This window comes from Quercus lobata, chromosome 8 (assembly GCF_001633185.2).
Source record: "Quercus lobata isolate SW786 chromosome 8, ValleyOak3.0 Primary Assembly, whole genome shotgun sequence".
NCBI classification, from domain to species: Eukaryota; Viridiplantae; Streptophyta; class Magnoliopsida; order Fagales; family Fagaceae; genus Quercus; species Quercus lobata.
In genome coordinates, this window is record NC_044911.1 from 13,882,012 (window position 1) to 13,898,601 (window position 16,590).

At 33.3% G+C, this 16,590-nt stretch overlaps 4 protein-coding genes across 4 annotated transcripts; all 4 read left to right on the forward strand.

The window, feature by feature from the left end:
* Positions 1-1,865: 1,865 nt before the first annotated feature.
* Positions 1,866-2,509, forward strand: LOC115956438 (cilia- and flagella-associated protein 251-like). The gene is made up of 2 exons (XM_031074817.1): positions 1,866-2,243; positions 2,291-2,509. The coding sequence occupies exons 1-2, from the start codon at positions 1,866-1,868 to the stop codon at positions 2,507-2,509; spliced, it is 597 nt and encodes a 198-aa protein (XP_030930677.1).
* Positions 2,510-4,279: 1,770 nt separating this feature from the next.
* LOC115954626 (probable transcription factor At1g61730) lies at positions 4,280-5,514 on the forward strand. Its single transcript, XM_031072538.1, has one exon. It carries the CDS (start codon positions 4,492-4,494, stop codon positions 5,152-5,154), a length of 663 nt encoding a protein of 220 aa, XP_030928398.1. The 5' UTR covers positions 4,280-4,491; the 3' UTR covers positions 5,155-5,514.
* A 5,245-nt stretch (positions 5,515-10,759) lies between these two features.
* Positions 10,760-11,632, forward strand: LOC115956439 (probable transcription factor At1g61730). Its single transcript, XM_031074818.1, has one exon. The coding sequence runs from the start codon at positions 10,760-10,762 to the stop codon at positions 11,630-11,632; it is 873 nt and encodes a 290-aa protein (XP_030930678.1).
* A 3,717-nt stretch (positions 11,633-15,349) lies between these two features.
* On the forward strand, positions 15,350-16,590 carry LOC115954757 (F-box/kelch-repeat protein At3g23880-like). The gene has a single exon (XM_031072687.1). The coding sequence runs from the start codon at positions 15,353-15,355 to the stop codon at positions 16,550-16,552; it is 1,200 nt and encodes a 399-aa protein (XP_030928547.1). The 5' UTR covers positions 15,350-15,352; the 3' UTR covers positions 16,553-16,590.

The window sequence follows — 16,590 nt, forward strand, 5'->3', positions numbered from 1 at the left end:
CAATGAGAGAGAGAGAGAGAGAGAGAGAGAGAGAGAGAGAGAGAGAGAGAGAGAGAGAGAGAGAGAGAGAGAGAGAGGAATATTTGATACAACTACAAGTCGAGTTGCTAAAGAGTAAGGAGAGCAAAATTGTTGCAACAGCAAAGCCAAAAAAGTATAGCTGTCGTCTCCATTAAGAAGAATTCACAACCAAAATATTTTCTTTGTACATTTTTTAAAGAAAAAAAATGAAATTATGAACTATTTTTATTGAATAGGTTAAATGAGTTACAAATTTAAATGATTATCGAATTTTTATCTTTTTTGTTTTATAATAGATTTTTTGTTGAATAAGTTGTGCACTTGTTTTTGTTTGATTTATGTTTGTAGTTATTTGGGCTAATATTTATTGTTGTTATTTAAACCTTTTAAAAAAAAGAGATTAGGATTATGTTTGGGGGGCATAATTAATTTTTGAGTGATATGTCCACTATATTTTTACAATAAATCTTATGCAAAAAGCTATTATTAGTGGGTAAAAAAAATAATAATATCAGTATTAGAATCAAATTAGAATTTATAACAGTTTACCATATTGGATTTGTTTTGAAATTATTGTAAAAAATGTTGTAAATGTAGCATTACTCTTATTTTTGTTGACCCAAATTTTTGTAATTCTCAAGTCAGCGTATTCAACATTTTTATCAGGATGGTCACAATAAATTAGTTTAACATATAATTATTATTAGATAAGTGTTTATATACATTTTTTTTACAAGTCAGGGTGGTCACAATGTAGAGCCGTTGGTGCCTAGGCAATAGGGTAGATTTAAGTTTGTGCCTTCTTATCTTCATTGTGGTGTTATTCGTCATCTTACCAAATTGATTTAAGCTTAGGTCTCAATTTGCACTCATCTCTAGACCTAAACCTAGGAAAAAAAAAAGTACTTGTGAAAGGCTAAGACAACTTATTTTTACCACCATTGTAGTGTTACTAGACACACTCGCTCTAATTGATTTAAATTTAAGTCTTAGTGTGACTCAGCATAGAATTCAAGGTCATTTACCTGTGATGGGGTGAGTTGTTAAAAGCATTGAACTTAATGAAAAATTTTCATCGGAATGCTAATTCTTGTTAGTTATTGATTAATGCTACAAATACAAATTATTTCATAACAATTTTACAAACCGTTGATATGACAAATTTCTACTAGTTCTCATTTAGGTCCATCGTTGACATTATTTTTTCATTTGCCAATAACTGTTTATTATATCAACAATTTGTCATTTTTTTTTTTTGTACCTCTAGCATTTTTCTTAGTATTGAGAAAAATGCTAAAATGTTACGTCTACAATATTTTCATAATTATTTCACAATAAATTTTAAGTGGTATATTGTTATTGATTATTATGAGTGAGCAAAAAAAGTAATTTTATTTGTGAATTCAAATAAGAATCAATAACAAATTATCACCTATAATTTATTGTGAAAGTGCTGTTAAAATAATATAAATGTAACACTTCTTTAAAATCAATGTCTTTCCCCATATTTACGGACCAAGAATTGTCCTATATATAGTTTGTATTAAATTGTAGAGCTCAATATTTTAGAAACTAACTTGATTTGATATTTTCTTCTACAAAAAAAAAGGACCTCGATTTGATATTAGTTATATTTCTGACTCAGCACAGCTTGACAAACTGACTTGGTTAGCCACCATTTTTTAACGGTTACAACTTACAACGATAAATCCCTCTCCTCTTTAACGAACTTTATGAATACTACTTCCACTCAACTGGAATTCACAAGTCACAACGCTTTTATACGCATATCTTTTTCCTTCTCTGTCTGTCTCTCTCTCTCTCTCTCTCTCTGCGAGTGAAAAATGTCAGAAGAAAGTGAAGGATCTCCAATGCAAGACATGGCCCAAGAAGAAGAAGAAGAAGAACACGAACAAGAAGTTCAGAATCTCCCAGATATTCCTACTTCTAGTCCTCCTGATGAATCCGATGCAATTAGAAAACCAGAACAAGGACAAGAAGAAGAAGAAGACGAAGACAAAGACGAAGACAAAAGCGAAGAAGAGGAAGATAAAGACAAAGACGAAATCGAAGAAGAAGAAGATGAAGACGAAGAAGTGGACATTATGACTTTTACACCACCGCCAGAGTCACCATCTAAACGTCCATTCCAGGATGTCTTTGATGCAGAAAAAGCAGAACAAAGGTCCCTGGAGAAGAAGCAGAACAACTTGACATACATTGTCAGAATACTGCTACTTCTCTCAATGAATCCCATGCAGAAGAACAGACCATAGCAGAACACAGACAAGAACAAGAAGCACAAAACCTCCAAGAATTCCCTCAACAACAGAGAGAAGAAGAAGATACTACTACTTCTCGCCTCGATGCAAGAGAACAAGAACAAGGACAGGAAGAGAAAAAAGAAGAAGAAGTGAATATCATCTCTGTTCCTTCACCTCTGACAATAAAGATGAAGAAGAAGAATAACGACTGGACACTATTATGAAGAAATTGCACCCTATGTATATGCAGTTTAGTCATTGTCAATTTGTCATCTTTACCAAGTTAGATGTTTGCCTAGTTAATAATAATTCAAGGGTGCTTGGTATTCTTTCCTATTCTGTAAACTGATTGAGGAGATTTTGGTTTCCAATATCATACGTTGCTTCTTTAGTATGGCTGAAATGCACATTGTTGCACCTACAACCTAGAGTAATTCTGTTGATGTACTGTTTGATTTGGGAAATCTTCTAAATGTACATGGTCACTAATTTGAGCTTTAAAAATAAAATCATGCTCTAGATTTTCTTGTGCTCATGTTTTGCATGTTCTTTCATTATGATATTGTCGAGATAGCTTAAGTTTTTGATATCTGTGTTTTGTGTAGTTAAAAAGGGTGGGTTTAAGGAAAAAAAAAAATATATATATATATATATATATATATATTCACATATGTAATTTGAGGAGAAATTTTCACTTACGATATTGAGGGAGAGTAGAATGGTATTAACAGGAAATTAGCTTATTTCTAGTTACCTTAATTTTTAGTGAACTTTACTTTACTTTCCTTTACTCTTTCTCCTTTTCCTTTTAATCCAAACAGGACCTTGGAAAGAAAGATATTACAAAAGTGGTACAAAAGCATTCTCATAAAACCCAAACCCCAAACTCATCCAAGATCTCTCTCTCTCTCTCTCCCTCTCCATAACTAGCCCACCACAAAAAATTGTTAATTTTCTAAATTTGGTATACAAAAGACCAGAGTTGTTTTAATTTTACAAACTAAAGTTTGGTGTTTATGTGTGCATATATATATATATATATATATAGAGGGAGAGAGATGGAGAGAGAGAGAGAGAGAGAGAGAGAGAGAGAATATTAGAAGGATATTTTGTCTAATACGGCAATGACATCAAACAGACACAACCAACATTGTTTTGTACACTATTGAGGCAGCACAATCAAATCTCCTCCAGCACCTCCAATAATGCTTCTAAAGGCTATCAAAAATTGCAAATACCAATCTGAGTCCAATAAATACTTGAACTTGTGCAAAGGAACTGGCGAAATCATCATTTCTACTGTATTGATGCAATAGTGAGTGTGTTTATGCCTTGTGTCATGAGCTATATATGCTAGTTGCGTCACTGGTTTCGTGTGTTTTCACATATTGCCTTTCCCCCTTCCCAAATTTAGAGTCTCGAGCAGTCTTAAACTTGCTCACTGCTATATTTTCACACACTATAAGGAAGTTTTTTGCTATAATTTGTACACAACTCAACTAGTGTATATTTTGCTTAAACTAGTTACTAGTGTATATTTTGTTTAAACTAGTTGGTGAGAGAGTATAATTAAGTGTATATGTATGTGTGTTTAACCAATTAGTTTGTTTCTATAAAAAAAAAAATTATCTTTTGCCTTTTATTTATTTATAAAAGTAGAAAAAATAAAAATAAAAACTAATCTATTGAGTAGACATATAATAAACACAATATTATCATTCTCATTTAAACCAATTCCAATCCGAATTATGTATGTTTCGTAAAAGTATTAAAAGAAATTGATGTTAATTAGTAATTAGGTAACAAAGTTTACTCTTTTTTTTTTTTTTGGCATAAAATCTAAATTTATAGTGTTCCAAAAAAATGGTTTTAGTGTATTTTGAATAGTATTTCCAAACACATATCTAAATTTTTTTTTTAGAAGAAAAGGTGTAGTACATGTTAAAAATTGGAGAGAGAGAGAGAGAGAGAGAGCTCTTATGAGACAAGTGTATTTGATGGTGTACATGAGGGATTGCTCATTGGAATGCTCGTAATAGCTTGACAAACCGACATGGTTTGCCACCATTTTTTCACGGTTACAACTTGCAACTATATTTCCCTCTCTTCTCTTTAACGAACTTTATAAATACCACTGCCACTCAACTGGAAATAACAACGCTTCTGCACACAAATCTTTTTCCTTCTCTCTCTCTCAGAGTGAAAAATGTCAGAAGAAAGTGAAGGATCTCCAATGCAAGAAGAAGAAGTTCCGAACGTCCCAGAGAATCCTACTTCTATTCCTCCTGATGCATCCCATGCAGAGAAAATAGAGGATGAAGAAGACGAATATATGGACCTTATGGCCGTTTCACCTTCTCCAGAGTCACCATCCAAACGTCCATTCCATGATTCTGATGAAGAAAACACTCAGAGAATGGAGAAAAGGCTGAAGACAAAGGTCCCTGAAGATGACACTCCTCCAAGAACGTTTCTTGAGATGGTGCTGACAGATGTCGATCATGAGATTGGATTCTTGACTAGCATTGTTAATTTCCACGAAAAGTATATGTTATACCCATATTTTGATTCCGTTTCTTTGGAACATTTCATCAAGAATTGGCTTCAAATCGAAACCAGTAATCAGCAACTGCTTGAAGTAATAGTGAAGCTGCGAAAGAAATACATGAATGCTAATACCAAGATGGGTGCAAGTGGGAATTTTTCTGATGCTCGTGATCAGATGGCATTCAATTTTGCAGACAAGTTATGGAGTAATGAAAAAGAAGAAGATTGGAGGTTTCTGAAAATGGGGATTATTGCACCAGTACCACATGGACCTGATGATGAAGAACCTGATTCTGCAGGTGGAGATCCCGGATGCAGTTAAGCCATTGTCAATTTGTCATCGATCTTTCACCAAGTTAATAATGATTCAAGGGTGTTTAGTATTAGTTCATAGTGATTCAATCCCACACAGACAAGGCCTAATTGTCCATTTTTAATAGCTTAGTGCATGGTGTTCTTTAATGGAATTTGATATGACTTTTGAGCTCAATATATGTAGTAGGTAGTATGGTTGAGGAAATTTTTGGTTACCAATATCATACATCTCTTCTTTAGTATGGCTGAGATACATATTTTTGTACCTAGAGGAAATCTAGTTGATGTATTTTTTGTTTTGGGAAATCCTCCTAGTGTACATGGTGACTAATTTGATTCTGCTTTGAATATAAAATCATTTGTTCTAGAGCTTCTTCTTTCAATTCTTGTGCTCATGTTATGAATGTTCTTTCATTCCGATACAAACATTTAATTTTCTTTAGCTTTTTGCTGTATGGAGCTTTGATCTGTTCTTTATGAATTATTCTGTGCTTCTATTCATTTAACTTTATTTTCTGGTTTTCTGTGGTATCCAGATGTTTATTTTATTTTTTGATCAATCTGTTGTATCCAGATTAGGTTATTATTACTTTGGGAATTTTCTTTTTTAATGCTTTGCATTAATTAACAGAATAGGTTAGTAATTAAATGAGGCTTTGGAAAGACTAATGGACATGGTTATCTCAGTCTATTATGGAAGAAAGAGGTGAGATAAATGTCACCATGGTAGGGGAGTTAACTGATGTGTATCTAAAGTGGTGGAATGAAACTCTGGTAGACAAATCGTTTAAGTCGATCCCATTGGGGAACCTTGGTTCATCAGATCTGCTAATTTAGATTAATTCCAGGAATGGTCACTTAAAGGTTGGATTAGCCTATGAGGTGGCTAGGCAACCTGTTACAGCAGAGTATCAAGTGGAATGCTCATGCGCTAGCCTATGAGTTTGCCACTTTTTGTGTACAATATTTTGTGTATTCAAATTGGAATGTTGTTTTGGAATTAATGAGAATGGATTGGTTACAGTAGCTCGATGTATCTACGAAAGTAGTTGCTTTGTGTAGTGGCATTGCTTTGTGGATTGGAATTGGCCAAATCTAATGGGGGTCACAAGTACTCTGTCTCAATTGAAGGAATCAAACACCTCCTCCTCAAAGAGTACCTGTCAAACAACCCATGTTTATTTCCATGTGGTTATCTTCTCGAAGAAGCACATGCAAAACAGACTGCTATACAAACCACTTCTCTTATAGTTTTACATGGACATGGATAGGGGAAATCCCAACCATGATCCAATTACAACTTTGTGTCTTTCACTTCAAAAAAAGAACGAGGCTTTGAAATACTATGAGTGCGTTTGGATTGGGCGTTTTCGCCCAATCCTGCGTCTGCGTTTTTCATTTTTTTTTTTTTTTTTTTTTCACGCGTTTTGGGTTTGCGGCTACTGTTCATGCACTGTTCAATGAACAGTAGTCGCAAACTTTGACTTTTCAAATTTTTTTGACCAATCACAGCACATCGTGTACTGTTTATGGACCCACAAATTTCACTTTTCAGCAACTTTTTCATTAAAAATGGGTCCCACGATACTATTCACACATTTAAAAATTATTTCGCTACAGTGTTTTTCAGTTTTCAGTTTCAGTTTTCAGTTTTCAGCTGTATCCAAACGGATCCTATGTAGAAATGCTAAGGACCTTCATCAAATGGCAGTAATTTTATGGAATTCTTGCTTTAGAATAGCTTACAACTGGTGACAAACTGACAAAAGTTTCAAATTAATCACAGTGAATTTTACATAAAGCAGCTAAACAAGGTTCCACTGTTACAGCTCAATCATAGTTTTGACCCAATTAGGAACCAACTTGAGTAGGTATTAATAATAGTCCTGATTCGGTTCTCAGAACTTGAGAAGCCCATCATGGACTGTCTACCTGAATCTGATCCAGTTTTATTGGTTTCCTCAAACCGAATTGGTTTAGCACTAATTTTTACAGTTAATTTAAACTTACAACTATACCCCTCTCTTTAACGAACTTAGAAATGAATGCCACTCAACTGAAAAAAAGTAGGGCTTGTACTCAGTACTCTAACGTAATGGGAAATTCTCCCCCTCTCTCTTTCTCTTCCTTTCTCTCTGAGAGAAAAATGTCTGAACAAAGTAAAAGATTTCCAATCCAAGACATGACCCAGGCAAAAGAAGAAGAAAAAGAAGTTCAGAACTTCCAAGAACTCTCTCATCAGCAACAGAGAGAAGATGATCATGAAGAAGAGCATACTCCAACTTCTCCCAATGCATCCCATGCTGGCCATGCAGAAGAACATGAACAACAAGAAGAGAAAAAAGAAGACAACAACGAAGACATTATCACTGTTTCACTTTCACCACCTCCAGAGACACCATCTAAGCGTCCCGTCCAAGACTCTAATGAAGACTCTCACGATGACGCTCCAAGATCATTTCTTGAGATGGTGTTGACAGATATCAATTATGAGATTGGGTTCTTGAATGGCTTTATTGACTTCCATGATATGAATGTGCGATACCCATATTATGAATACTTTGCTTTACAGGATTTCATCACAAATTGGCTTCAAATCAATACCACTCATCTGAAAATGCTTGATGTAATAGTGAAGTTGAGAAAGAAATACATAAAGACTAAAGCCAAGACGGATGTGAGCATGCATTTTATTGATCCACGTTATCAGAGGGCATTCAATCTGGCGCACCGGATATGGAGTGATGCAATAGAAGAAGATTGGAAGCTTCTGAAGTTAGGGGTTATTGCACCAGTGTTATGTGGACCTGATCAACCTTTTGAAGGGGCCAATGCTCGTGAAGATCCCGGATCCAGTTATTAAGTCATTGTCAATTTGTCATCTTTTTCCAAGTTAATAACAATTCAAGGGTGTTTCGTATTCTCTTCTATTCTGTAATCTGATTGTGGAAATTTGTGGTTACCAATATCATACATATCTTCTTTAGAATGGCTGAGATACACATCTTTGCACCTTGAGAAAATCTAGTTTGATGTACTATTGTTTGTTTTGGCAAATCTTCCAACTGTACATGGTGACTAATTCGATTCTTCAGCTTTGAATGAAAAATCATATGTTCTAGAGCTTCTTCTTTGAATTCTTGCGCTCATGTTGTGAATTCTCTTTCATTCCAATACAAACAGTTGATTTTCTTTAACTTTTTGCTGTATGAAGCTTTGAAGATTGATCTGTTCCATTATGATTTATTTTGCTTCAATTCTTTAAACTTTATTCCTGGTTTTCTGTGGTATCCAGATTTCTTTTTCAACAATCTGTGGTATCCAAATTAAGTTATTATTAATCACGTACTTTGGGATTGTTCCTTAATGCTTTGCATTAATAAACAGAATAGGAATGGAAAGTTAGTTACTTAATGACTGCTTGGATTCAGCTATAACATTAAAATATTGTCGAAAAATCAGAATTAGGCCTTGGAATGACTCATGGTTTAATGGTTATCTCTCACTCTATTGTGGAAGAAAGAGGTGAGATAGATGTCACAATGGTACAGGAGTTAATTGATGAGGACCTAAAGTGATGGAATATGCTACCAAAGCATTGAGACTACTACTCATATCCTGTGGACATTTATGTATTGTCAATTAGCAGTCAATGTATGGGCTTTGGCCCCACGAAGAATTCAGAAACTCAAGGTACAATATGCTACCAAAGCAATGAGGGTGATTTTTATTTAGATTGTTAGCAGTGTGATGAAATCTTTTAAATGTACATGGTGATGACTAATTTGATTCAGCTTTAAATATTAAATCACATGTCCTTGAGCTTCTTCTTTCAATTCTTGTGCACATGTTGTGCATGTTCTTTCATTCTGATACAAACTGTTACAGAATTTTCTTCAACTTTTTGCTGTATGAAGCTTTGAAGATTTGGTATTAATAAATTTTATCATTATTTTTTTTTACAGCCCAAGACTTGTACTGTGTTAGTGAGGAGGGATTTCAAGAACTGAGCGTTTTTCTTGTGTCCTCTGCAATAGTTCTTTCCAATTTTCCATATATTGCAGTGCCAACTTTTTTTGGGCAATATCTATTTCACACACCCAATTACTGAATTATGCATATTCGTACACACAACATGGCAAAATAAATGGTGAGAAATAGACATAAGTGGAATTGGTGGAGAATAAATGGCATGCCACATTGGCATGTGTGTTCTTTGTGTGCATTAGTCATTATCCATTTTTATTTGACTCTCAAAGTTGTAATTAATGTTGCATCATTCATCAATCATCCCAAGTGTCTGTGTGCTTATTTGTGCATTGCATTTTCATATTCCGTTTGCTTTTGCATTGTGTTTGTTTTTGGGAGTTGATCTACAATTTTTTGGGGAAAAATATGAATTCCTTAGCCAAAATTTTAAAATAATATATCTTATTATATTGTATTAAAAAAATTCTCAAACTCTATGTCTGTGATAAATTTTTTAATGCTAAAAAAAATTAATGGCAGTAAGGCCAACACAGTTTTAGGTTTTACATATCCCGATCTCAAATCTTAGAATCTTAAGATCCTACATTAATCCTACCCTATATGGGTGTGAGAGAGAATTTTTCATTAGGTAGGATCGCATGGTATCGCAATCTTGAATAATGGATCCTATGATCCTATATAGAATTTAAGTAACATAATTGACATTTATTAAAGTTATTATAATTATTTGTGATTATGTTGCTCTATGATGAGATTAGGATTGTCCATCCTTATTGATCATCAAGTTGCAATCAGTTTTAAAGGGCTTGGCATTTTTCATTATCTTAATACAATTTAAACATTTGCAAAATCTTTGTAAATTTGGAATTTGGACGATTTTCATAACAGATTTGTGGATTTTATCTATATTTTTAGTGTTGGAACTTTAAGGTTTAAACTTGTAAGTTTGAAATTTGAATTTTGTCAATTTGTGTCACCTTTACTTTTATTCATATAATTCTTTAACATATAATCAGTACTATCATTACTCATGATTTTTATTTTTATTTTTTATGAAAATAAAATAGAGTCTTATGATTCTCAATCTAAACCTACGTATCCACAAAACCCTCTTACCGATCTTGTCAGAATGCTTTCTCCCACCGACTTAAGTTTTTTTTTCCCCTTTGCTACAAAAATAAACTTATTATTATTATTTCTGAATAATAAGTGACCATTTTATCGAAAAGAAGGGAATTATTTCTGAATTGGGTTCCATTTTTGTTCATTCGCACAAAACATAATTGGGTTGTATTTTTTTTTTTTTTCCGAGAACCCAGACCCAAAAGAGAGGCCCAAAAATATATTACGACCAAAAGATGAAGACCAACTATAGTCACGGTCACGGGTTACAGGATGAGATGTGTCATCAAGAATGGACTAGAATTGGGCTGTGTTAACAAAATAAGTTCTTCTATTGCCTACATATACCTCAAACCGACTTGGTTTGCCACCGTTTTTTACAGTAACAAGTCTATCTCCCTCTCTGCTCTTCAACCAACTTTATGCATGACTGACACACACACACTCAACTGAAAATCAAAAGGCTTGCTTGCTTGTATACACAATCTCTCGGAGCGAAAATGTCAGAAGAAAGTGAAGGATCTCCAATCCAAGATACGACCCAGGAGGAAGAAGAGGAAGAAGAAGAAGATGAAGATGAACACAGTCAAGAAGTTCCTAACCTGTCAGAAGAAGAAGTAGATACTGCTACTTCTCTCAATGCATCCCATGCAAATAGAGCACTCGAACAAGGACACGAACTAGAAGTTCCGATCTTTCAAGAACTCCCTCAACAACCACAGAGAGAAGATGATCATCAACAAGAACATCATCAACATACTCCTGCTTCTCCCAATGCATCCCATGCTATTACAGAACAGCCCAGAGAACAGGAACAAGGACAAGAAGATGACGAATTTGTGGACATTCTGACTGTTTCACCACCTCCAGAGTCACCATCTAAACGACCAGTCCAGGACTCTGATGAAGAAAACACTCAGGGAATGGAGAAAAAGCAGAAGACAACGGTCCCTGAAGATGACACTCCTCCAAGACCGTTTCTTGAGATGGTGCTGACAGATATCGATCATGAGATTGGATTCTTGACTAGCCTAGTTAATTTCCACGAGAAATATATGGTGTACCCATATTTTGATTCTGTTTCTTTAGAACAGTTCATCAAGAATTGGCTTCAAATCGAAACCAGTAATCAGAAGCTGCTTGAAGTAATAGTGAAGCTAAGAAAGAAGTACATGAAGACTAATACCAAGATGGGTGTGAGTGAGAATTTTTCTGATGCTCGTGATCAGACGGCATTCAATTTAGCGCACAAGTTATGGAGTAACGAAAAAGAAGAAGATTGGAAGTTACTGAAAATGGGGATTATTGCACCAGTACTACATGGACCTGATGAAGAACCTGATGCTGCAGGTGGAGATCCCGGATGCAGTTAAGCCATTGTCAATTTATCATCGATCTTTTATTACCAAGTTAACAGTGATTCAAGGGAGTTTAGTAATATTCTTTCCTATTCTGTAGTCTGATTGAGGAAAGTTTTGGTTACCAATATCATACATCTCATCTTTAGTAATTAAGGCTGAGATACACATTTTTGCACCTAGGGGAAATCTAGTTTGATGTACTACTGTTTGTTTTGGTAAATCTTCCAAGTGTACATGGTTACTAATTCAATTCTTCAGCTTTGAATAAAAAATTATATGTTCTAGAGCTTCTTTCAATTCTTGTGCTCATGTGGTGAATTCTCTTTCAGTCCGATACAAACAGTTAATTTTCTTTAACTTTTTACTGTATGAAGCTTTGAAGATTGATCTGTTCCATTATGATTTATTTTGCTTCTATTCTTTTTACTTTATTCCTGGTTTTCTGTGGTATCCAGGATTTTATTTTATTTTTTAACAATCTGTGGTATCCAGATTAAGTTATTATTAATTACATACTTTGGGATTGTTCCTTAATGCTTTCATTATTTAATGACTTCTAGGATTCAGTTATAACATTAAAATATTGTCGAGAAATCAGAATTAGGCTTTGGAATGACTCATGGTCATCTCTCACTCTATTATAGAAGAAAGAGGTGAGATAGAGATGTCACAATGGTACAGGAGTTAATTGATGAGGATCTATAGTGGTGGAATATGCTACCAAAGCATTGAGACTACTTCTCATACCCTGTGGACATGTTTGTCAAATTAGAAGTCAATGTATGGGCTTTGGCCCCACGAAGAAATCAGAAACTCAAGGTACGATATAAGGTTGATTTCTATTTAGATTGTTAGCAGTATGATGAAGGTTTTGGCCTTTTGGGTTGTTAACATGTAATAGGATATGACGTTAGGCGTATCTTATTTATTTTGTATAATATACATACTTGTATTACATACTTTGTCTTATATATAAAAGTATTTATGTATATCTTATTACTTGAGAAGTATAATACTACTAACTTAGTATTTCTAACATCTTATTTATCTTGTATAGCACACATACTTGCACTATACTCTCTACCTCATATATAAAGACATTCATATATATTTTATTATTTAATAAGTATAAATAAAGACATTCATGTATATTTTATTACTTAAAAAGCATAATACTGTTGACTTAGTATTTTTAACATGGATCAGAGCCACTTCTCTAACCTTCTTACTCTAATTGCCGTCAGTCTTGGCTTTTCTTGTGTCTCTCACTGACCATCGCTGCCATCGTTAAAATTACATTGCTGCCATCAGTACACCAAAGTCCACTGTACATGGTCGTCGTCACTTCCGCATCTCCGATCAGGCCACCGCTGCAACCATTGGAAAGACCTCTCTCCCATCTATCCTGCTGGCTAAAAATCACCAACATCTAGTACTACACTCGCCCTCACACGCCACCAATTAATTCATTCAAGCGTCTATCAAAAAAAAAAAAACATTCAAGCGAGACATCTTTTGATAGTCTTCTCTAAATTAAAAAAATATATATATATATATATATATATATATATAAACAAAATTTTCAGTGACTAAAAAATATTTATCAGCTGCCAATAAAGAAGACAACACTTCATAAAAACAGGAATTGGGCCAAGTACAAATGAATTTGACAAAGTGGAAAAGATATCAAATATATCACGATTTATTTTCACACCAAACATGTCAATGTACAATTAACTTTTTTTTTTTTTTAAAAGAAGAAATGTACAATTAACTCGGATAATTATTATTATTATTCAATATCTGTGCCACTAGTTTTCCCCAAGAAAAAAAATCAAAACAATAATATCGTACAGAATTCAAAGAATAAACAAAACAAAACAAAACAAAACAAATACTTTTAAAAAAATATATTAAAAAAATAAAAACCTGCCGTTCTACACATAAGGATAAGAGAGGATGGAAAAGAAAGAGAAGGATGATGATAATTAATGAAATGCTAATTATAATATGGAGTTGGACTTTGAATCAATTGTTCTTAAGGCTTAGAGAAACAATCATATCATATGATCATATGATCATATATTATATCATATATTATGATTGTGTCAAGTGGTTTTACTAAATTACAGAATTTTTTTTTTAAATTTTAAAATATATATAATTTCTTTTTTTTGTATTCTTATCTTCTTCTCCTATAATTTCTAACTTGATGAAAATTTTAAGTTGATTACAATCCAAGTTCTTTATCTAATCCTTTTATTATTAATTTATCTATAATTTCTAAGTTTCTAAAAATCTTAATTTGATTATAGTCCAAATTTTTCATCTAATCTTAATTTCTAACTTGATCAAAATAGTCTTGTCAGTTCACATTGAGATTATCATTGTGGATGTATATCATTATATCTACATTCTGTTTATACTCAAGGGAAACCTAATGAGCTTGTACATCTACGTATTGTTTAAATTATTAAAAGGAATAATAATAATCCTTCACGTGGGATTGTTAAGAATTCTAGCCTTTTAGGGAATTAGTATTTTGGTTTCACACTAATTGATCATGTCAATTTTTTTTTTTCAAAAAAAAAAAAAAAAAAAAAATCATAGTACACGTATACAACTACTAATATCAATCATTAATTTTATTTTTTATTTTTTGAAAACACCTCATAGATAGAAACAAAATTATAATTATTCTTATCGACTATTTCCATACGTCTCTATCAATTTTTTAGATAAATACAAAAACTTAGTTGTTTTTATCTTTGGTTTAAGTTACGTATAACTCTTGATTAAATAGTGCTTAGCACGGGCATAACTCTAATTTGGATTTTGGACTATAAAATTCTACTTAATAATCTCCAAAATTTAGCTCTCCCACTTATTTAATCTATACTATATATAAAATGATTCATCTCTTTCAATTAGACTTTTATGTGGTTTAAAAATACCATTATTAATGAAGAGTAACTTCATTTAGAAATAGAGTTGTCAAATAACAAATTTTATTTTAAATTCAGAAAGAGAACTCCTAAAAAAGAAATTACGTTGCTTATCTCTAAAATTTATCATTTTTATTTGTTTGAAAAATAAAATAAAAAACATTTCTAAATTATACTAATAGATGTAAATTTTTAACTTTTATCCAAAAAATTAAAAGATCCTCACGTGTGTGCTAAGATGCTAATGGTAGAGGGGCTGGATATTTGGCTATCCAATGAATCGGGGACAATGTATACTTTTTTTTTCATAGGTAATCAAAGAGTTTCCTTTTTAGTGGACTCCAAACTTGATTTACGCTTATTTGGAAAAAAAAAAAAAAAAAATTAAGAACATCTAGAATTTACACACTTAGAAAACTAAGATCATCTAGGATTCTTGTAGTAATTAAGATTAAAATAATCTAGAATTTATTTTCAATAGGATTCTTGCAGGTGGCAACAAAACGTAGAAAAAAAAAAGTAGGTTTCTTTAAAAATAAATAAATTAAGATGATATCAACTCTAATAACAACATTTTATATATATATAAAATAAGTGGATAAGAACGATTTAAATCAATGACACTTTAAACTTTCGGAGAGTTTTATTAGGATAGATTTCTAGAAACTTAAAATTTTTACTTCTAGCTTGAATATAGGACTTTAGGGTTTTCAAATCATAGCGAGCGAGCGATCGTCGATAAAAAGAGTGCGTAAAGAGATATCTCAGTGCGTGAGGAGGGAGCTCAATGAAGAGAATGAGGGGTACCAATTTAGCGGTTGAATTGTTGGAAAACATCCTTGTAAGGCTTCCAGTGAAATCTATAATACGTTTCAAGTGCGTAGAAAAGTCATGGTTCAGTCTTTTCCAAAACCCTAGTTTCATTGCCAAACACCATCGCCACCGTTGTTCTATAACAAATCCAAGTTTTCTCATTATGAGTCGAGACGACTCCGGCGGTGATATCATTATCATGTCCTTACTGCACCCTCCTCATAATGATGTTGATGATACGCAAGTACAGATCGTGGACATGAACATTCGATTTGATACGAATCTCATCAGCATGAGATTCCTTCGACCCAATATTTGTACTTGCATTAACGGCATTATTTGCGTTGGTGGTTCCTTCAGTGGCGACTTTGATGGCTTTTTCTTATGGAATCCAGCTATTCGTCAATATAAGGTCGTTCCTTATCCCACACTTCATTATCCTCCTGCCCTTCATGTCTTCAACACTGATATCAACTTTGCATTTGGTTATGATCACAATTCTAATGATTACAAGGTAGTTAGAATTGTCAATTATGGGAGAGACTACAACATTTTTGTTCATGTTTACACATTGAGCACTGATTCATGGAGGCAAAAAATCAACACAACTATTGATCTTTCAAATATTACTTTTTTAAGTACTTTTGATGAAAAATACTTGAATGGAGTTTATTATTGGTTCTGTATCCTCAAGGACACAGACAAACACGGTCGGGTTTTTAATTGTGAAGTAATTTTATCTTTTGATATGACCAACGAGGTCTTTCGAATGCTTAGTTTGCCAGAGTTTCGCAATGTTCCGCATCATATTAAGACTTTTGCTGTCTTCAATGAGTGCCTTGCTTTGATCATTTTTAATAAAAGAAGGACGACGATGGAGGCCAACCTTGAAATATGGGTGATGCGTGAATCTGGGGTTCAGGAATCTTGGACCAAAAAACTTGTTGTAGGACCCCTATTAGGAGTTAGGAATCCACTTGGATTTGCCAAGAATGGAGAGCTTCTTCTTCTGGTTTGTGACGATGAACAGACAATAGCGGTGTACAACATTGGTTCTCAAGAAATAAAAATTCTCCAATTTAGAGATTTTCCAAACTCGTTCAGAACAATAGAAGCTATAAGTTATGTGGAGAGTCTAATTTCATTCAAGGGTGATAATGTGGTTCAATATTAGTATGCCTCAACTCCTAATTATTAGTACAGCATAGGTTT